The sequence below is a fragment of the Podarcis vaucheri genome, assembly GCF_965113315.1.
Source record: "Podarcis vaucheri genome assembly, chromosome: 12".
Lineage (NCBI taxonomy): Eukaryota > Metazoa > Chordata > Lepidosauria > Squamata > Lacertidae > Podarcis > Podarcis vaucheri.
The window spans coordinates 45,230,942-45,252,855 of record NC_138750.1 but is presented as its reverse complement, the minus strand read 5'-3'; the positions used below and the strand labels follow the sequence as shown (position 1 = coordinate 45,252,855).

At 43.7% G+C, this 21,914-nt stretch overlaps 2 protein-coding genes across 3 annotated transcripts in view; one reads left to right on the top strand and one right to left on the bottom strand.

The window, feature by feature from the left end:
- Positions 1 to 14,603, bottom strand: part of ZEB1 (zinc finger E-box binding homeobox 1) — a 76,682-nt gene extending 62,079 nt beyond the window's left edge. Inside the window, exon 1 of one of the 2 annotated variants that reach the window (XM_082193744.1) lies at positions 14,483 to 14,603. In XM_082193744.1, coding sequence (XP_082049870.1) covers positions 14,483 to 14,540 — 58 coding nt within the window. In that variant the 5' untranslated portion in view covers positions 14,541 to 14,603. Of the gene's footprint in view, positions 1 to 11,894; positions 12,115 to 14,482 lie in introns of those variants that run through there. The other variant, XM_082193745.1, reaches the window with a different exon arrangement.
- LOC309515715 (uncharacterized protein) overlaps positions 12,929 to 21,914 on the top strand; it is a 202,450-nt gene continuing 193,464 nt past the window's right edge. Inside the window, exons 1-3 of the mRNA XM_082193820.1 lie at positions 12,929 to 13,882; positions 14,757 to 14,866; positions 19,701 to 19,977. The gene's annotated coding sequence lies outside the window, so the exon portion shown is untranslated. The remainder of the gene's footprint in view (positions 13,883 to 14,756; positions 14,867 to 19,700; positions 19,978 to 21,914) is intronic.

The following is a 21,914-nucleotide window of genomic DNA, read 5'->3' as shown; positions in this document are numbered from 1 at the left end:
TTAATAGATGATTATGATTGATTGGATTACCCATATGGTCTCAGGGTGGGTCGCAACAATTTAAAATACAGCATTAAAAACAGTTTAAAACAAATTACAATCACAATAATATGATAGATTCTAAATACACACACACAAACATACAGTGTCAAAAAGAAACTTAATTCAGCATATGACAATATAGATCCAGTTCAAGGTGCTTGTACTATTACACCCAGCTCAACAGCTTAGGATACAAGTAGTTGAAAGAGCATCTTCCCAGGGCCAGCAAAGCCTCGGTTTGTGATCTGCAGGGAAGGCCCTGCCTGTGAAATTTTGTTCACAAGAGACAGGAATTCCTCAGCTGGGCGCACCCTGTTCTGTAGAGATCAGATTGTCCCTTGAACAATGGCACCTTAAGGCTAATTTGTTCTAGTAGGTCTTTGGAGCAAAATGGGAGCAACACCATTTGTATAAGGAAACATTATTATTAATGTTAGGTTTTGCACTGTGCTTCTACTTTTCTTGAATGCTGGACTATTCTAGTTAGCCACACTGGGCTCCTGGGAAAAGGTGGGGTGCATGAATTGAATAATAGACACAAAATAATTTACACTAAAATATTCTTCTGCCCCAAAGATGGTTCAGAGGCTGACCATCAGTTATTCACAATTCCACTTTCCACAGAGCATTTTAATTGCTTTTTGGGGAGAGCGATTAGGGGCCCCAAGCTTTCAGCTTGAAACCAGGAAGGGGAGGGAACTGTCCTCTCAGTTGTGCAGTGCTCAAAAGCACAGTTCAGCTACAGGGAAGACTAGGCTTGCCATATTTCAAAAAAGTAAAAACCAGGGCACACTGAAAGTTGTTGGCACCGCCTTTCCGAAATCCCTCCTGTATTTGAAATCCTGGTAATGTCCAGAAAGATCTGAACGAATGGCAGCCCTAGGGAAGAGCCCTAGGGCTGGAGGTCAAGTTGGAGAATCCTGTGCCAAAATCACAACCCCAAGACACTGCCAAATGCCACTGCAGAAAAATGCAAAACCATGGCCACCTCAGCCCCATGTTTGGAGCTGGCAAGTGGATGGAGACTATACCAGCAGCTGCACCAGGCTTCTGTAACTGCAGGGACACCCAATCTATTTATCCAGTTGTGAAAGCTTATCATGGAATGTAGGCTTTCAAGAGGTGCAAACAGGCCTGGGAGGAAAATCCTAACAGTGATCTCTTTACACCACTTCACATACCTGATACGCTGTGGTGGCACCATATATTTATAGTTTCCAGTTACATTATTATTTGTTATATATGTACATCCTTCCATCATATAGCCAGATTTGGCTATGTGGTGAATTTCTGATGGAAAGTGAGCTTCTCCCATTGCTCTTACTCTGAATTGGGATGAGGGGAAAATAAGAGGGGATGTGATTCCACTGCACAGCCAACAGGGCAAGGTATCCTGTCTAGTGAGCTATTTTATTTCATTGCCTGCCAGGGCTCAGTGCAATACTTTCACCCTAGTTTGATTCTCATTATGTAAAACTCCATGTGGATAGCTGGGACAGAAAGGAGATGAGCAACTGAAAGCATATCACATTGGAAGTACAGTGGTACCTCGGGTTACATACGCTTCAGGTTACAGACTCCGCTAACCCAGAAATAGTACCTCGGGTTAAGAACTTTGCTTCAGGATGAGAACAGAAATCGTGCTCCAGTGCCTCGGCAGCAGCAGGAGACCCCATTAGCTAAAGTGGTGCTTCAGGTTAAGAACAGTTTCAGGTTAAGAACGGACCTCTGGAACAAATTAAGTACTTAACCCGAGGTACCATTGTAATGCAGTGTGCTTCTCTGTAAACATTCAATCCCCCCTAACTAGTAGGGAGTAGTTACAGATAGGTAGCCGTGTTGGTCTGCCATAGTCAAAATAAAAAAATTCCTTCCAGTAGCACCTTAAAGACCAACTAAGTTAGTTCTTGGTATGAGCTTTCGTGTGCATGAAGAAGTGTGCATGCACACGAAAGCTCATACCAAGAACTAACTTAGTTGGTCTTTAAGGTGCTACTAGTAGGGAGTAGATCATGAGGGGAAATGTCAATCTGGGGCTTGCTTGGCAACACGGATCTCTTCTCTTTTCTCTCCAACTACCGCCTTACAAATATATTTCACACCTTTCCACAAAGGAGCAATGAAATGTACCGTAACTTGGAGAGAGGGGTATTTTGCTAGATACAAAACTGTTTAGCACTGCCACCATTTTGTTTTACAGCAATATTTTAATGTAACAGTATGAAGAGTCACCAACATGGCACCTGTAGCAATCGCTGCACCCACCCGCGAAAGGCCTCAGTAAATAATAATACATAAGAAATGGTTAGTTCTTCTTCCTGCTCAGTTTGTGTTTGCACTTGGCTCAGCTTCTTGTACAATGAACATGTCCCATCAAACATGTCCACATTTCACTGGATGATAGGACTGGACAGCTACCAATCCTTCCATTCCAAACTGAAGTGTTATACCCATTGCAGCTATTTTGTAATTGGCGCCAACAGCACTTTCTCAAATTTCAAAATGTGCCAGCTGGCTCAGAAAGGCTGATGAACCCTGGGATTGACTATATTTCCGATAGTCTATGATACTTAACATCCTATTTTCATGCAAGATAGAATGTATGTAGGATATTTAAATAACTTCCCCACCTGTCATAGACCTTGAAGTTATGGAAACAGGGAGTTATGAGTAGTGGTTTTATAATACAGCAGCCCAGCCATACTCCAAACACTGGAATATGTTTTAAGGAGTTATCTATTCACTCCTCCACTCCATTTCAGTGGATGTAAACAGTCATCCCATGTGACATTGCTTTTCCATTCGAGAAGAGAAGATTCTGTATAGCAGAACAATCTTCTACTAAACCCAAAGACAACAGAGCAGCACAATATTTCTGTTGGTCTGCTGGATCCAGCTGCCACTCAGACATGGTCCACTTGCAGCCAGCCAACAAGCAGCTAGCAAGAGAGAAAGACAGCTAGGCCCTTGCACTGGCAAGATGACCTGTTGTATTTTACAGTGCTTTTATTAAACACCTGAGATATTATTATTTTTTTGAATTTTTAAACTGAATTGTAAGTATGAATAAATCTTTGGCCATTTTCAAAGAGCAGAAATAAAGTGACTCAGCATAACTGAAATTTCTGCAAGAAAAGTTTCTCCCCATAGAAGCAATATTTTATTTTTTTTATGTTAACTTTACTCCTGATCATTCTTCATTTTGTGTAGTCTTAAGCCCAGGCAACCAGACCAGAAGCACCTTTCCTTAGTTACCATCCTTAGCTAAGCATGAGCCCAATAAGCAGTAGCTGTTCTGCAGAGAGCATAGTCCAAATAGGCCTGTGTCAAACCTCTTCATAGAATGGTTAGTACTGGGGCAAAGTGTATAAAAATCCCCATTCATTTTTTGCTGATTAGTGTGTGTGTTCAGCAGTGCTGTCTGAGAGGTTGCATTCCTCCGTGGTAATTCTTACATATACAAACTTCCTTGGAAATATCCTAAACAACAGTTTGAAAGCAAACAATGAACAACAAAAAAAAAGAAAGGGTAGAGAGGAAACACAATGAGATTATTCAACCCATCCACTTCCTCCTGTGACAGTAATAATAATAACAATAATTTTATTATTTATATGCCACCCATCTGACCAGGTTGCCCCAGCTACTCTGGGCAGTTGATATACCAGTTATATACCCCTTTCCTCCCCAAGGAAGAACAGGTATCACACATTTCTGTCCTGTTCACTTGCCAAAAACACCAGTACTAGATTTGATCTGCCATAATGGGCAAACTCAATCAATATAGGGATTAAAACGGTGAACTCCCTGCCCCTCAAATACAGAAGCAAATTATGGGGAGGGGGTTGTCAAAAGAGGTAAGAACATAGCTGTCAACCTTCCCTTTTTTTGCGGGAAATTCCCTTATTCCAGCGCCGTTTCCTGCTGCTTCCCCGGATTGTTAGATATCCCGTAGACTGTCCCCGGGACAGGTGAGGCTGCTGATCCCTTATTTTCAAATCTGAAAGTTGACAGCTATGGGTAAGAGGTACCAGCCTGATGGACAAAGATACATTAATACAGTAGCTGTTTTTTGGCTAAACAAACTCTCAAAGCAACTTACAAAAGATACAGTAAATAATAATAATAATAATAATAATAATAATAATAATAATAATAATAATAATAATAATACAGTACATGCATTACTCCCTGTTTGCTCCCTGTTAAGAAGTGGGAGAGGCCTAGTTCCTCCTGCCCAGCAAAGGAACATGGTAGATCTCAGGGGAGCAGTTTCTTTGGCAACCTTAGCTTAAAACTAGTGACGTAACAGACCCATAACAGACCCCACCTGTTTTTGCATAACCTGATGCAGATGAGTTATTACCGGACAAGCTGCAGCTGTACCCACCATGCTGCAGACAAAGTTTCCACTTCTTGGTTGTCTTTTACAGTTATCCTTCCCCAAGTCCCCAAGCAGGCAAGTGCTCTACACAAATGTCCCAAAAATATCCTGTGACACAAAACCAAGGTGTTTTGGCTTCCTCCATAGGAGCTATGCACTAGAAGTATTTTAAAGAGCAAGTCCCTTCATACATGTTTGATGTTTTTATTATGCTTTTAGATATGCTGTAAGCCACCCAGAGTGGCTGGGGAAACCCAGCCAGATGAGGTGTAAATATAACAACAACATCTGATTCAGCTGCCACACTTAACTTTTCAATTGCATCACTTGGAGTGAATATGGATAACTAATAACGGAATAGGAGGAGAGAGAGCATAGGAGGAGTGAATATGGATAATAACGGAATAGGAGGAGAGAGAGCATAAAGCCATCTTCATACTCCTAGTCCTTCTTACAATCCTAACAGAGAGTGATACAACCAGAACACAAATTGAACTATCACAATATACAAATGCACTATTGAAAGAGACATGCAATTAAGCAGCCTGGAAAAATATTCCCAGAAAATACGCACTTTGTAATTATCATATATTTTTTAATCCTGTAAAATTAACTTAATTACGATAAGGTCATTTGAATTATCACTATAAAAGTTCTGAGTTCTGTCTCACAGAGATTATTTCACCATCTTAAAAAGAATGGCAATGCCAGAGTTGTGGAACAAAGAACTTTCAGGAAAAATTGTTTTGTATACAGGTCTTCACAATATGTATGGCAAGGGCTTTTTTTCCAGCTCTGGCACTTTTCAGGTAGGAGCCATTGCCATTCTAAGAGAAGTTCATAGCGAGCTCCAGAACCTCTTTTTCTAGAAAATAGCACTGTATATGGCTGCTAAATACTGAATAATTCTACCCAAGTAACCTTAAAAAAATAACAACCTAAGAAGTCATCTTCACCAATCATGTGATGGCAGCAAAGTAGAGTGTGCTTTAGCTTACTGGCACAACCAGCTTTTCCTTATTCGGAGCCTTCCAATAGCTTACCATAGATGAGTTTGTGTGCCTTAAGAGATTGCATAGAATTAGAATATTGACCTGTGCATTTGCACCTGCCTGATCCAGTGACAGCTGGATGTTTGAAGATGCCAGAGAACAATGGCCCCATTATCAATATGTTACTTGGTATGTTATCATGTTTTATCTTGGTGTACACCAAATTTCAAAAGTTTCTGATAATGAAGTAGGGTACTAATTTGTACAATAATCAATTTTAAAAATCATGATTGTGTCACATGGCACTGTGGTTAGCACACTAGACAACCAAAACAGCACACTGATCATTTCCTCCTGCTAGGACTCAACTTCCTGTGCATCACTTCACCACTTGTACTATTTTGCAAAAAGGGTGCTGTGTTTTACCGATGCTGTCCAGAATGATATTGTCTTAAACATGTTTCTTCCTATTAAGTTCTCAGAATGGTTATTTTGAGACTGAAACCTTATCTTCACAGAACATCACTGAAGTCATTGACCAGAGTTTTGCCTAGTCAAGCACTTTAAGACTAAAGACCTAGATTTGTATCTTGCCCTTTCCCCAACATACTTCCAATAAGCTCTAGACTGGCATACATAGGGTTGGCTGTGGATACCCATGGGTGTAGTGGTATTCTTTAAGCTACTCTATCAGACACAAAGTACAAATAACCAACTTTAATCAAAAACCTTAATTACAAAACACAGTGTTTCATCACGATCTAAAACTTTAGGATCGTATTTCCATGGAAACTGTTGACTAGCTTACTATGCTAGAGATTTTCAAGTTACCACAGGTATCATGGTTTTCGCAACATTTATGAAAAAAGAAGAAAATAACAAAAATGGATGTCAAGCGGCACTAACATCTGCCAACAAGCAATTATTTGCTTAATGCATTTATTAAGAGTATTTTTACAGCTGGCTATATATAAACTTGGCTATCTACTAAATTGCAGCATTGTTTACTAGTCATGAGCGTACATCAATGTTGAATGTATGACGCTGTGTAACATTTAAATATTTGCATTCTGCAGAGCGCTAATGCATTACAGTAGTGCAATTTTCTTTTTAAAAACAATCATTACCCAGAGGAGTCACCTGTTGGTGATACAGTTCAAACCCTAGGGGAATAGTAATTTATGATTCAGAGGATAACTATAGCAACTTTTATGTCGTGAGCAGGGGTGGGGAACCTGCAGCTCAAGTGCATGGGGGGGGGGCAGACGAAGCTGACGGAAGGATGTGGCAAGGGAAGAGTCATCCCCAAAGCAAAAGTTTAGACTTTTGGCCAGAGTGAGCCATCCTTCTCTTATTCAACAGTTGATTATTACTACAGTATATCAAAACACAAACACATTATGCACATTTACTTGGGATTCAGTTAGTTATGGTTTCTCCCTTTTAGGTCCTAATTGTTTGAGACCAGAGTATCTGAAGGATGCATTTGCCCATATGAGCTCACCCATACATTAAGCTCCACGGTTGGAGCTCTGTTCCATTGGCAGCGCTGCAGATGGTGATGCTGGAGACGGCCTACCAGAGCTCTGAAACAGGCTGCCTTGGCAGGATTGCTTGTCACCCACCCTTTCTGTTTTTAGGTACAGGGCAAGACATCACGGTTTCAGTGAGCATTTATGACTGCCATTTGGCATATTTATTGCTGCTGAAATCATAGTTGCTCTGTTGGGTGGCTTACGGGTTTGTTTGTTTGTTTTAATAAATCAGCAGAGTGCTATGGGCTAGGCTATTAATATATTCTTGTTATCTCATTTCTCTTACTAGCTGCAGAAAGGTCAGATAAAAAAACTTTGGCAAATAAGGGATTTGCACTACACACGGCAATAAAGTGCATTTGCCCTAGTCATCTTACTTTCATATAGGGAACCAAGGTTGTGATAATTTGCCCAAGGCCAGTGAGAAAATGCAGCATAAAATATTTTAACACATACAACTAGGTAAAGGTAAAGGGACCCCTGACCATTAGGTCCAGTCGTGAACGACTCTAGGGATGCGGCACTCATCTCGCTTTACTGGCCGAGGGAGCTGGCATACAGCTTCCGGGTCATGCGGCCAGCATGACTAAGCCGCTTCTGGCGAACCAGAGCAGTGCACAGAAACGCCGTTTACCTTCCCGCCGGAGTGGTACCTATTTATCTACTTGCACTTCATGCTTTCAAACTGTTAGGTTGGCAGGAGCTGGGACCGAGCAACGGGAGCTCACCCCGTCGCGGGGATTCGAACCGCCGACCTGCTGATCGGCAAGTCTTAGGCTCTGTGGTTTAACCCACAGCGCCACCCACGTCCCACTGAACACATACAACTAGGACCCCCCAAATAGCACCCATGGACGTCTGCTTGATGCCCACCAAGGCCCCTATCCCTCCCAATTTATAAGGTGTGTTTTTTCCATTTGGGGCTTGGCTGTTTTGGGAGAGAGCTGCCTGCTTTCCTACGTGTTTTGTTTGTTCTGGAGCACGTGTAGATCTTTACCTGTTTGGGAGGCAGGGTGGTTCTGAGCATTGCCAGCTTTTCTTCAGTGAAATGGGTATTTAGATTTTCAAATATCTCCTGGCTATGCTTGCTAAAGCTGATGAGAACTAGAGTTCAACAACATCTGGAGGTTAGCAGCCCTGCCCTAAATAATATTTAGCATTTTGTTGCTGAGCTACCCTTGGGTTCGCACTGTCCCCAACACACTACAGTCACAAGTCCAGAAGCTTTTGCTTCTGGTTTAAATTGTTCATATGCTGCCATGTTATCCATACCTGGAGAAGCTGTGGTTAATTAACTATGGTTAGGTGAAACAAAGACAGTTTCATAAACTATGCTTTGAAGTTGACGTGTGTCAATTAGCTATAGTTAAGAGTTACCACACTCTATGCTTCGGATAGTGCATTACACAGCAATATGGAAGTTTTTGCTTTCCCTCTCATAGACACCCTAGAGGAGAGGGGAGAAGAGAGCATGAAAGCCTGAGGTTTGTTCTCATAATGCTAAATCATGGTTCAGGGTTATCTTGGAATGCAGCCAAGTTGTATGTGACCAAACAAAAGCCTATAATGGCAGGTTAACTGCTGACACTCTCTGAACACTCTGGAAAAAATACCAGTATCATTGTAGGGGTTCATATAGTGTAGCAACTAGAAGCGTGCAGCAGAAAGTCCAAATCTCACCATAGCCATTAACTTACTAGGTAGCACTAGAACACAAGAGCAGGTCTGCTGGATGAGATCAGAGGCCTACCTAGTCTAGTATCCCATTTTCCATAGTGGCAAATACTATGGCTATGGGAAGCCTACAAGCAACACAGCAGGACAATGGCCTTCTCCTGTCACTCGTACTCAGCTGGAGGTAGTACATGGCCATGACAAGCAGCCACTGGTAGCCTTATCATACACAGTAGGGAATTCCATTATTTAACTACAGTGGAACCTCATATGGCTCTACTTACATATGATTCCAGTTACGACCTTCAGTAGGTACTTCGACTTATGAACTTTCCTCTAGATATGAACAGAGGCCTTGCTGGCAGCCCGGAGTTCGCCTGGCCAGCTGTGGAGCAGTGCTGGGGCTTCTGCTGCCTGGGAGAGGGCCCCCATCCCACCCCTGAAGCTGTGGAAGAGGTGCTGCCTGCAAGAGGCACAGCAGGGTTCACTGCAGCCCCAAACCCCACCGAGGAACTAACCTGAGGAAGTTCAGAGAAGAACCTGGCCTGGCAAGGAAAAAAAGTGACCCTGGCCAAAGTGAATCAGCTCTTTACTGACCCTTGCCCCACCCCCAGCTTGTAGCCAGGTAAACCTACCCACCCTCAGTGCACGTAAGAAAAAAAAAGTTAGTTTTTTTTCATCTACAATGCTGTCTTATTTATTTTATAGTACAGTACATTGATTATTTGGCATGCAGGTGGCGCTGTGGGTTAAACCACAGAGCCTAGGGTTTGCCAATCAGAAGGTCGGCGGTTCGAATCCCCGTGACGGGGTGAGATCCCGTTGCTCGGTCCCTGCTCCTGCCAACCTAGCAGTTCGAAAGCACATCAAAGTGCAAGTAGATAAACAGGTACCACTCTGGCGGGAAGGTAAACGGCATTTCCGTGCACTGCTCTGGTTCGCCAGAAGCAGCTTAGTCATGCTGCCCACATGACCGTACACCGTACTCCCTTGGCCAATAAAGCGAGATGACCACTGCAACCCCAGAGTCAGTCATGACTGGACCTAATGGTCAGGGGTCCCTTTACCTTTACCTACATTGATTATTGCCTTCATTTTATGGATCTATGGTCTCGTTAGACAGTAAAATCCGTGTTAAATTGCTGTTTTAGGGGGTCTTTTTCATCATCTAGAACGGATCAATTCACTTTTCCATTACTTTCTATGGAAAAGTGCGCCTCTACTTATGTATGTTTCTAGTTATGACCGGACCTCCGGAACAGATTATGGTCATAAGTAGAGGTTCCACTGTATGTGTTGTGTGAACTGGTACATCCTTTTCATTTAAACTGAATCTCCCACCATTCAGCTTCACTGGACGATTCTAGATTCTAATATTACGAGGCATTGAGAAAAACGTATTTTCTCCTCACCAGGTATATCTTTATACACTTCCATGTCTCACTCCTTAATGTTTCCCCCCGAAACATAACATCTGAGCTGTTACTCTCAGCCCCAACCCAACTTGTAAAATGGAGATAGTATCTTACACAGGTGTTATAGATGAGAGAATGGAAATTAAGTACTTTGAACAATCCAGAAGGACCATATTACATATCTGGTATTGTGGGAAAGTATTTAGGAATGTTACAAATAAGAGGTATATATATTCAGACAAAGCCAGTCATGGCCATGAAGAACTCTGTGGCAAACCACAATTGACCTAGCCATTGTTACATTATATGCTCCTAGATTTGGTTGGGGAGGTAGGTTCATCTGGAAATTGATTGCTCTTTGCCTCACCTTTAAGGCCAAGGCAGCCAGAACCTGAGTAGACATCAGGCAGTTCTTAGGACAGCCCAGTCCTACTGACACAGTAAACAACTTTATTCAAACATGTACTAAATCCACCTTGAGGACCTAAGACATAGAAAGCTGAGAAATAAATACCTGAAATAAGCAGGTACTATAATCAGTCCAAAGTAAGTTGTACCATTTAAATGTAACAACCAGTAGCCATTTTAGATTAATGAAGTGATTTGCATAGATCTCTTTATTTGCAAACTTCAAGAACACAACAGAGAGCAGAAGCAAAACTATACAATGTAATACTGACAGACCACTAAATAGTTCAGGACACTTTTATATGAAATTAATAGATTTATTTGTATTAGCTCAGATGACGTTTCTGTATTTGCCTAGACTAGACATGACAGCTCCTGAGGAAAAAAAAAAGCTGTTCCGTTTGAGAAGATTTTCTGACTCAAGTTCAGATTTCTAGCGCCAAATGTTCATGTTTAAGTCCACACATCTTGGAATTCAAATACTGAAACTGTCAAATGAGAGGGCAGTGCAGTGATTACATTTAGAGATTAAAAATGGCACATACCTCAGATATACCTACATTGGCGCACAAAGATAATACACCTTTATACTGTTAAGGGGGGAGGGGGAAAAGAAAAGGTAGTTGGATCAATGTATAGTTTAATAAGAGCCAAAGACAGTGGAATAAAAAAGTATGTCCTTTAAAAAAATTATACCATTTTTAAAAGGTGTACACTACTCCATTAAGACAGCAGCGGTACTTATTTTGGTGTTACAGCTAAGTAAAAATCACATTGCTGGAAATCAGTTTATCATAGTCTGTCCTCCTTAAGACTGGAGACAGGAAAAATATTACACAGGATTAGCAGGAAGACATGGTACCTATCTTTGAAAGGCATGAAATCAACATCATCTTCATGGAAGAGATTTGATATAGAAATAATTTCAATTGTCCATTTGTGGGAAAGGTTTAAGGGTTAACTTTCCCTGGCAATTCTGATCGGTAAACATTTGCAAGTCAAAGAGGAACCTACTGCTGAGAAATCTCTATTATCCGGCATCTATTATCTCGCCTACCCAGTGATGGTTAATGTAGAGCAGTTCAAGTTATTCTTTATGTGTTAAAAGATTATAGTATAATCAGAACCACTCAATAATAAATCAAAGGCTTTCCTCCAGAACCTGAAAACACTGGGGTGATGATTTTAACCGAAATAATGAAAAATGAAAAGATACCTGGAATAGCATTATATCCCACGCACCTTTTGTTTTCTACGAGTCATGCATGCTGCAGACGAAATGGTTTGTGCTAAACAGCCTCAAATCTATTTTTCTAATATTAAGCACAAAGGAACAACACTGACAGCAAGCATGGTAAATAAATATCTCCCTTGAGAACAAGAGCAGCAGTCAAGAGCGCTGACATGCATGCTAGAGAAACCTCACACACCATTTTTTCCCTACCTGCACAAGTTGCCATTTGCTGCAGCCGTCAAAATCCCTCTTCCCCCTCTTCCCTGGTTGATTTCAAAAGGAAGGTTTTCAGGCAGTCTCTCAAGGCATCTACTAATATGCTTTACAAGTATAATATTCCAATTAAGCGTATCTTTAAGAGAAAATCCATTTTCTTCCTTGCTCAGGTAAACATGTTTACAGCTCCTGCCCGGAGACTGGGTGGTTCAGACTCCCATGTCACACACATGTCGTCAGCAACAAGAAAAGCCCCCTTTCTCTATCATTAACATTTTAAATAAGGTAAGGAGAGAGGAGCACTTTGCAAACTTACCTTTAATACTGCCTCAACATTAAACAGACCACACAAATGCGTGCTCTAAAACAGGAAATTAGCATTGCAATATCCCGTATATATCCTGATACTTGCTATAAATAAACCCACCCTATACAGAGCAGGGAGCTACTAGTTCAGAACCACCCGATCAACTAGTTAGTCGATTAGAAGGCCAATGTTTATGTGCGTGTTTCACGTTAAGTATCAGAAGTCGTAGCGCCCTCTCACCCGGGGAAACCATAATTCCTTCTCGGAGATATTAAAAAAAAAATAAAAAAATCCTGTCCAAAACGTCATGATCTCGGACCAACCACTAGAACCCTTCCAATCCATAACCGTATACAGGAAATGCCAAACGAAAGCTTTAAAAAAACCTGCCAGGAAAGGTTACAAAACCTCCCGTTTTACATCCTAAGAAGTCATCAGTTTTCCCGTATTATTATTTTTTAATAGAAGAAAAATCCAACAACATAAGTTTTGAGTATTTATTCCCCCCTTTTCAACGCAGGTTTCAACTCATTTCAAAGTAATACGTATGCATAAAAGGGGGGGGGGAGAGAGAGACAGCCCTTAAATCTGAAAAGTAAGCGTCATTCCTTATATAGGCTGTAGCAGTTGTTCCTAGCCAGCGAAGAAAGGCGGGGAGGGGGCGCAGCGGACAAACCGTTACCACCCATTATTATGATTATGATACAAACAGGTACCTCGAAATCCAAGAAGAGGGCGAGAAAGAGAAACTTGGCTGATTCACGTCCCCTCCCCAACCCACACAGAAAGAAAGCCTTCCTTTTGCTCTGTCTTTCTCTCCCCCCCTTCACCCCAATCACGTTGATAAAGGAGGGGAGAAGGGGGGGGGGAAACACACCCACCCAACCTCACAGAAACACTTCCAACACTTCTGCCAAGATCTGGAGGTTGGCGGGGGTGTGGGAGGAGAAACAATATGTTCAATGGCTACGGAGATAAATCAACATGCACTGCAGGCACTAAAAGAGGCGGAGGCGAAAGTAGCGGGGGGGGGGAGAGAGAGAGAGAGAGAAGAGGGGGGAGCAATACATAGAAGGCAGGGGAGGAGGGGCAGAGAAAAGGAGGGGGTCCCTTTCCAGGGCAATCTCAGGGGTGCGCATGTGGTGCGTTTCTCTTGTAAAAAAAGAGAGAGAAAATCAATACACACTGCAGCAAGCAACAGTGCTTCCCCTCGCCGCCCGCTTTCCCCCCGCTTCTTCCCCAGCCGGGGCCAAAACACGCCACACGCCAGAGAACGAAGTCCCCATTACAGCCATCCTGCCCTCGACGTTTTTGTTGCGTGTCTGGCAAGCAGGTAGTTCGGGAGTTACACGCAGTTCCCTCTGGATCTCTCTCCTCCCCCCCCACCTCCAAAGCAGGAGCCTTAGCGCACCATCTACCCCCCCCACCATCCCAAAACAACAACAACAAACTATGGGGGGATCGCGAAGCCTGGAGGTGGGAGGCTGAGAAGAAAAAGCGCCGCGCTTCCCTCGGGGACTTTCCCCAGCGCGAGGGGAGGAGAGAGAGGAGGGGAAGTGACCCCCCTCCCTCCGCAATAGCAAAGTCCCCCCCCCCCGAAACAAAAAGTTTGGGGAGCGGGGTGGGAGGGGGCGCCCCTTCTCCTCAGAGGCCGGCGAGACCCGCCTCAGCTCAGGTAATAAGTTTCCAAGTTGAGGTGAGGGGGGGGGGCCGTTATAAGGTCGAAGGCGCGGCCTTCCTCTCTCTCTCTTTCCCCCCCCCCAAAGAGAAGGGACCGGAGTGACTAGGAAAATAAGAAAGAAAGGCCCCCCCCCCTTCCCGGCTCCGCTTCGCCCTCTCGCTCCTGAGGGAAAGAAGCCGGGGACGGGCGGCGGCCGGGCAAAATGAAGGGTGGGACACGGGGGAAGAGAAAGAGGAGGCAGCGGGCGGCGTGTAACGGTCCCCGGGCAGGGCTGATCCTCGCCGGCGAAGGAGGCTCGAGTGGAGGAGGCACCGCTAGGCGGAGAAGGAGGCAGCCCGGCGGCGGGGAGGGAGAGCGCGAGGCGGGGAGGCAGGCAGGCAGGCAGGTAGCGGATCTAACGGTGCAGGGCGAGCCGGGCTCCCGGCGAGGAGCGCCCGGGAAATTACTTTCTACTTCTCGGATCTGCTTCTGTTTCTGTCTTCTTTCTTCTTCTTCCTCCCTCCCCCCCCCGTTTTACTCCGCCCGACCCCCGGCCCGGTCCCCCCTGAGCGTCCCCGGCGCGGCGCGGGCCGTTGCCCGGCGGAGCTGACTGACCGTTATTGCGCCTCGGGTTCGCCTGCTTCCTGCGCTTACACCTGGGGCCATCCGCCATGATCCTCTCGCTTGTGTCTAAATGCTCCAGTCACCTCCTCCCCCCTCCCTTCCCCCCTCCCCCTCGCCGCTCTCCCCCCCCCAACCCCCGCCCGGACCTGGTTTACGACACTGGGTGGTTGGGTGTATGTGTGTGTCTGTGTATGTGTGTGCGCGCGTGTGTGTATGTGTCCTTTTTTTTTTTTTTTACTTTTTTACATCACCTTCCTACACCTAGTGCTCGGCCGCCGGAACCTTGTTGCCAGGGGAGACGGCCGCTTTACGGCAGCACGTTTGAACCGGCAGGAGGGAAAAGTTTCTTCTTCGCCCCGCTTGGGCGCGACGCAGGTACCCGTGTGTGGCGCACGGGGTTCGGAGGGGGCGCCAGGAGGAGGGCCGGGGAATGGGATCGCGAGAGGGCGGAGGAGGAGGATTTGGGGGGGAGAGAGGGAAAGTGCCTCTGGATGTGGGGTGTCTAAGGGGAGGGCCCAGAGGACAACACGGATAGAGAGCGAGAGCGGTGCCCTCCGGCGCAATGGAGCCGGGCGAGCGCGCGTGAGCCCCTAGTGCTGGAGCCGGGCGAGGAGGCGCCGCTAGCCGAGCTGTTATTATTATTATTATCCTCATTATCACGGATTGCAATTTGTTGTCGCTTTATATCAGTACACGACACAAGCACACGCGCATCCGTATCAGCCCAAAGCGAGCTAAAGGGAAGCAACGAAAAGGCTTGCAGAGGGATAGAGAGTTGAAGTGTGGATTTGTTGTTTACACCTTTCATTCCTACGGGGTTTTTTTTTTGTGCGCGTGAAGTTTTCGTGTGTGTGTGATAAGTTGTTGTGTCCTGGCTTTACCGGTAGAGCTTGGTAAAGCATCTTAAGTTCAGGAGTGGGGGATCACGCAGCTCGTTCATGTGTACACTTGCTGGTGGGTTGCTGAATTGTGGGGACACGCACGGTCGGCTTTACTGTCGACACACGCCTTCCCAGGGCTTCTGTTTGAACTGTTAGCTCACTTAATGTAGATTATTTACTTATTTATTTAGAGTTTTAGACAATCCATCATGCCCGCCCCTTCTGGGGGAAAAAGTGACAACAAGGCGATTTACAACAAAGTGAGAAGTAAGATGAAAAGAATACAGAAGGTTATAAAATAATGCAATCTTTAAAATTCACAACTCATAAAAATGCACAGAATGGTCATTTATTAAGAGCTGCAGTAGCAGCCGATTGATTGATTGATTGATTGATTGCATTTGTAAAGCCCACCTTTTTTCTCCAAAGTGCTGAAGGTGGTGTATGTAGTTCATCCTGTCATTTAATTACCACAACAGCCTTATAAGGTGGGTTAGGCTGAGGGGGTGTGACTGGCCGAGGTCACCCAGTGACCTTCATGGCTGAGTGGGAATTGGAATCCTGGTCTCCTAGGTCCTAGTCTGACACCCTCTCATCTGATCCGGTCTCTCTTCCAAATACTTGCAGAAAAAATGTTTCTTTGCCAGCTGCCTGAACTGGGGCAAGATGCAGTTCAGTAGAAGAGAGGAACTTGTGCATGCAAGGAGCCACCACTGAAAAGGCTCTACCCCCCAAAAAAAGAATGCTAGTGGAAGTGAGGAGAAACCGGAGCTGCTTTGGTGAAAAGGAAGGAGAAAGCAGACACATGGGAACATCACGGGTTCTGAATGGCCACCCAGACTTGAGATTTGGTACAATTACAGTAGTTGACAATGAACAGGAAAATAACCATGAATTGCAATAGTGCTCAGTTGACCTGTCAGATGATTGCCTCCTAACATTACTGGTCAAGTATCTTCAAATACTGGGTGGACATCTCCAAATGTCCTATGGCCATTTATTTGGGAGCAAGTCCTATTGATGTACGCGGGTGGTGCTGTGGGTAAAACCTCAGCGCCTAGGGCTTGGTCGGCGGTTCGAATCCCCGCGGCGGGGTGAGCTCCCGTCTTTCGGTCCCAGCTCCTGCCCACCTAAGTGCAAGTAGATAAATAGGTACCCAGCTCCTGCCCCCTAAGTGCAAGTAGATAAATAGGTACCGCTTTATAGCGGGAAGGTAAACGGCCTTTCAGTGTGCTGCGCTGGTGCTGGCTCGCCAGAGCAGCTTCGTCACGCTGGCCACGTGACCCGGAAGTGTCTCCGGACAGCGCTGGCCCCCGGCCTCTTAAGTGAGATGGGCGCACAACCCTAGAGTTGGACACGACAGGCCCGTACGGGCAGGGGTACCTTTACCTTTACCTATTGATGTAAGTGCAGCTTACTTCTGAGTAAGCATGCATAGGCACAGGTTGCAAAATGGCTTTAACCTATGGTTTTGAATAATTTCTTTATATGTTTAAAATATTTATATACCACCCTTAAGCCAGCCTTGCATTACAGAACAGTTAAATGCAAAAAATAATAAACAATTGCAGTATGTTTAAAAGTGCATTTTAGTGATAGTTATGAGGGTCTGTTCTGCATGCCTCCTTTTCACCTCACAGTGCAGCCTGTGCCATCTCACACCCAGTCATCAGCGGAATTCTATGAGAATAGCATTAATGTTAGGAAATATGCAACATGCACCTGTCTACGCAGTGTACTTTTTGCAATTAATCTTTCATCAGAAATATATAAATGCTCTTCATACAAACAATGCCAAAAGAGAAAACAAAATACTAGATGCTTGTTCAATGTGCACACTGTCCATGAGGAAGAGACAACTCCAAGCCATGTGTGCATCACACAACCTCACACAAAATGACAAAGATACCTTGGTAACAAGTTCTTCTCAAAGAGTTTTTTGGTGGGTAGGGGCTGTTATTGGTCCCCCATGACAACTCGCAACCCTTTCAGCTTGGCATAACACTAATGATGTGTAATCTTTAAATTGGCTGCAACCAGCAAAAAAAATTAATCTGATTTGATTTCTACAAAATAGTCAGCTTCCAGAAAAATGAAAAGCTGCACCATCCCAGGTCCCAGGTTATTAACTGCTCGACAACTGCTGACATCTGCTGAAGGCTTCTGACCCAACAAGCATTCACAATAGGACAACTTTATCACACATGATTTGAAGCCCCTTGGAGTATATTGCTGAACATGAGATGAAGGGACTGGTTGTTGCCTTCATGCCTGATTGCTGCGGGAAACTAAGCATTGGACTTCTGGCCTAGAATAACAAGTGCCTTAAACAGATTGCCGCATTTGAACACTTACTTATGAGTTGAAGTGAATTGTCCCATTGAAGTAAAAAAAAGAGAAAAGGAGAAGACTTATTTCTGAGTAAGCCTGCATTGAACTGGGCTACAGGAGAATGAGGTTCAGTTCCTCAGGTGGATTATAACAGAGGAGTTGTACTACTTAGGAAGCTGTGCATTAGAGCTCCGTTCCTCCTCCAGTTCTACAATACAGTTTCACCTGCTTGTCTAATTGCTACCTCCGCCTCCTCCCTAGATTACTGGCAGGGATTTACTTCTCATGTACTTAAGCCTAGGTGTTACCATAGGATGATTTGCATAATTATTACCTTACGGGACTTTTTAAAAAGGCTAGAAGGTAGATGCCAAGCATCAAGCAGCACCCGAGAACAGAGCATTTCTGTGATTTCCAGCAACTGGTATTCAGAAGGATACTGCCTCCCAGGGCCGGCTCACTCATGAGGCAAGGGGAGGCAAGCGCCTCAGGCGGCAGCAACCACCAAAACAACAGATCCTGATAATAATAATAATAATAAATTTTATTTATATCCCGCCCTCCCCAGCCGAAGCCGGGCTCAGGGCGGCTAACAACAATAAAACAGTACAAAGGTACAACATAAACAACATTCTAAAATCATTCATTATAAAAATTAATGTAGATCTTTATTCTCCCTCCTTGTTCCTGATGTAGATCTTCCCTCACTACTTCTTCCCTGGCAGGGGACGCCATTACGTGGTTTGCCTCAGATGTCAAATATGGAAGCTGAGCACAGCCATCGTGGCTAGCAGCCCCCGGCAACCATGTCCTCCATGAATTTATCTAATCTTCTTTTAAAGCCAGCCACATTGATGGAGGGATACGGGTGGCGCTGTGGGTTAAACCACAGAGCCTAGGACTTGCCAATCAGAAGGTCGGCGGTTCGAATCCCTGCGACGGGGTGAGCTCCCGTTGCTCGGTCCCTGCTCCTGCCAACCTAGCAGTTTGAAAGCATGTCAAAGTGCAAGTAGATAAATAGGTACCGCTCCGGCGGGAAGGTAAACGGCGTTTCCGTGCGCTGCTCTGGTTAGCCAGAAGCGGTTTAGTCATGCTGGCCGCATGACCTGGAAGCTGTACACCGGCTCCCTCGGCCAATAAAGCGAGATGAGCGCCACAACCCCAGAGTCGGCCACAACTGGACCTAATGGTCTGGTGTCCCTTTACCTTTGCATTGATGGAAGGTTTGGGGGAGGTCTGTATAAAAATGCGTAAGTGATGATAAACATATAAAAATACATTATATTAAGGGAAACTGCTCTGCAAAAATGTGTATGTTAGGGAAACTACATAGGGAAAACTACATAGAGAAATGTGTATATTTGGATTAATTTGCACTAAATTGCAGATAAATTTATGGGATTTTTTTTTTAAAAAAAAAACCCAACAAAGAGCTTGCAAACTGAAATGTGGAGAACTGAACTTGATTGGAAAAATGAGAAATTGAGAGAAACCAGAATTGGCAGAATCACCCATCACTACTCAAGGACATGTATTGGAACTTGTGCTTTTTAACTTGTTCAGAAATAGAGTAGCCAAGTTTTTTGATGACACCATATTATTCAGGGTGCTAAAAAGGAAAAAAGGAAGAACAAAAGGATTATGAAGAGCTGCAAAACAATCTCTCCAAACTGGGTGAATGAGCAATAAAATTCCAAATGTGGTTCAATGTACACATGTGTAAAGTGATGCATATTGGAGCAAAAAAGAAATTCACGTTATATAGTGATGGGGTCTGATCTGGCAGTGAATGATCCAAGAAAGTTATCTTGGGGTCATGGTGAATAGCTCAGTGAAGACATTGACTAGTGTGCAACAGTTGTGAAAAATGAGGATTTTATTTTGGCAATCATTAGGAAAGGGAATGAAAACAAAACTTATATGATTATTATAATACAAATAATAATACAGTTCTGGTTGCTTTTGCATATTCTTTTAATTTTTAAAATTATCTACAGAATTTGGTTTGTCTGGAGCAAAAGATCGGCTAATCTTACATAGGCAACTCAACACTGACAAGGAGGTACCATATAATCTGGAATCTGGAAAGTGCTTGATAAGACAAATGTAAGCCTTGATAGCAGAAGCACAGAAGTAATCTCATCTGAGATGCAGCACTGGCAAAATATTTTGGAAAGAGCCACTGAAGTTGTAAAAGTACTTGCTACTCAAAACAGCACTGCATCGGAACACAGATATCCTGTTCATGTTCAGCAACCGCAATTCCTTAAAATGGTAAAGTTAATACTGATAGTTGAAGTCACGGCTTTGAAATAATCCATTAACAAGCTATGCATAACCATTATCTAGGCAAATAATCGAAGTGAGATAATTCAGTTCTTTGCAGCGCAAGTAAAACAAAAGATTTTGGCTCTAATCAAGGCAGCAAATTATTCTGCACAGTCGATGGTAGTCACTAATGGCTTTTGTTGCAGGGTGTGTGCCAGAGTGTCACAGAACATTCCACCGACAGGAATATGCTCTGGCAAAGTCAACCTGGGAGCATTACGTGAGGCTTGAAAATTGTGGAGTCATCCTTTGCACTAGCAACATTTAGACTTTGTCCTAATCTGGCCCTCCAGGTTTTCAGTAAGGAAAAAACAAAAGTACAAGGGTGCAGTTTTCCTCCCTTGTTCCAGGGATCCAGAAGCAAAATGACAAAAATTTACTGCAAGGATGCATCCGGCCAAACCTTTTGTCCAGGTGTTGTCTCCTGTCATTTTAAGGAAGACACATTTTTTGTCCCATGCCATTTACCATATATGGATTGGAAAGCATTTATTTTAAAGCTCATCAGGCACAGACCTGATCAGTAATTGGGAGACCAGTGTAATGTACATGTAAGAGCAGGGTCTACATGTTTTCACACACACATGTATTGCTCCTACCCCAACTGTGAAACTACCCAAACCACTCACCTGTGAGAGCAGGTGGGAAAGAAACTGTTGTGGTCAATTTTCCTTTCGCCTCCATGTACCTGGAGTTTTTCATTTTGCTGAGCCTGGATAGCTCAGTTGGGTAGAGCGTGGTGCTGATAATGCCAAGCTTGCAGGTTTGATCCCTGTATGGGACAAATGCATATTTCTGCATTTCAGGGGGTTGGACTAAATGATCCTCAGGGTCCCTTCCAACTCCACGATTCTATGCTGTACTTTTTCCACTGTCCTGGACAGGCAAGAGTCAGAGGTTTCTACATACAAATATACCTCTTTTTTCATTCTCCATCCAACAGGTTCAAGAAGACAGCCTGGGAAATATACTCAAGAAGAGTTGGGAGCCAGGGCCAGTGAGGGGTGGGGCCATTTTTATCGCTGAGATTCTCCCCATTAATGATACTTGCATTCTGCCCCATATATCTAAATCTTTTTTTAAAAAAATCTCTTTCCAAGTTCTCACGTAGTTGTCTTTGTAGATATTATGATTGTTTGTCAATAGCCACACTCCTAAATACTTCACTTTTTTCTCTATTTTCCAGCCGGCAATTTCCCTTAATTTCTTTTTAGCTTGGTTATCCATGTTCTTAACTAACATTTTGGTTTTATCTTTGTTTATTTTGAGACCTGCCAATTTTCCAAATTCAGTTATCTTCTTTAATAACTCTAGTGTACCTTCTCGAGGTTGTTCCAAAGTTAAGACAATAACATCTGCAAAAGCTTTTGTTTTGTAACTTTGCTCGCCCACTGTCATTCCTCTAATTTGATCATTATTCCTAATACTTTGCAATAGAATTTCTAAGGTAAGACTAATAACAGAGAGAGTGGGCACCCTTGTCTTGTTCCTTTCGTCTTATTGCATTTTTCTGACCCGATGTTATTTCTTATAATGTTTGCCCGTTGTTCCTTATATATGGCCTTGATACCGCCCAAAAATGCTATTCTTGTTTAAAACAATCCCAATACTTAAAATGACACACAATGTCTAAAAGATTGGCAAAAGGATCTGTCTAAGTTTATCTGGAGAGGGAAGAAACCTAGGATAAAAAATAAGATTGTTATTGATATAAAAGACAGAGCAGGTTTTTCACTCCCAGATTTGGAATCGTAGTTTGAAGCTGCCTGCCTGTGTTGGATAAAAGACTGGATAATGCTAGAAAATACACAATTGCTAGATTTGGAGGGTCATGATGTCAAACACGGCTGACATGCCTGTATCTGGTATGGTAAAGTGGGAAT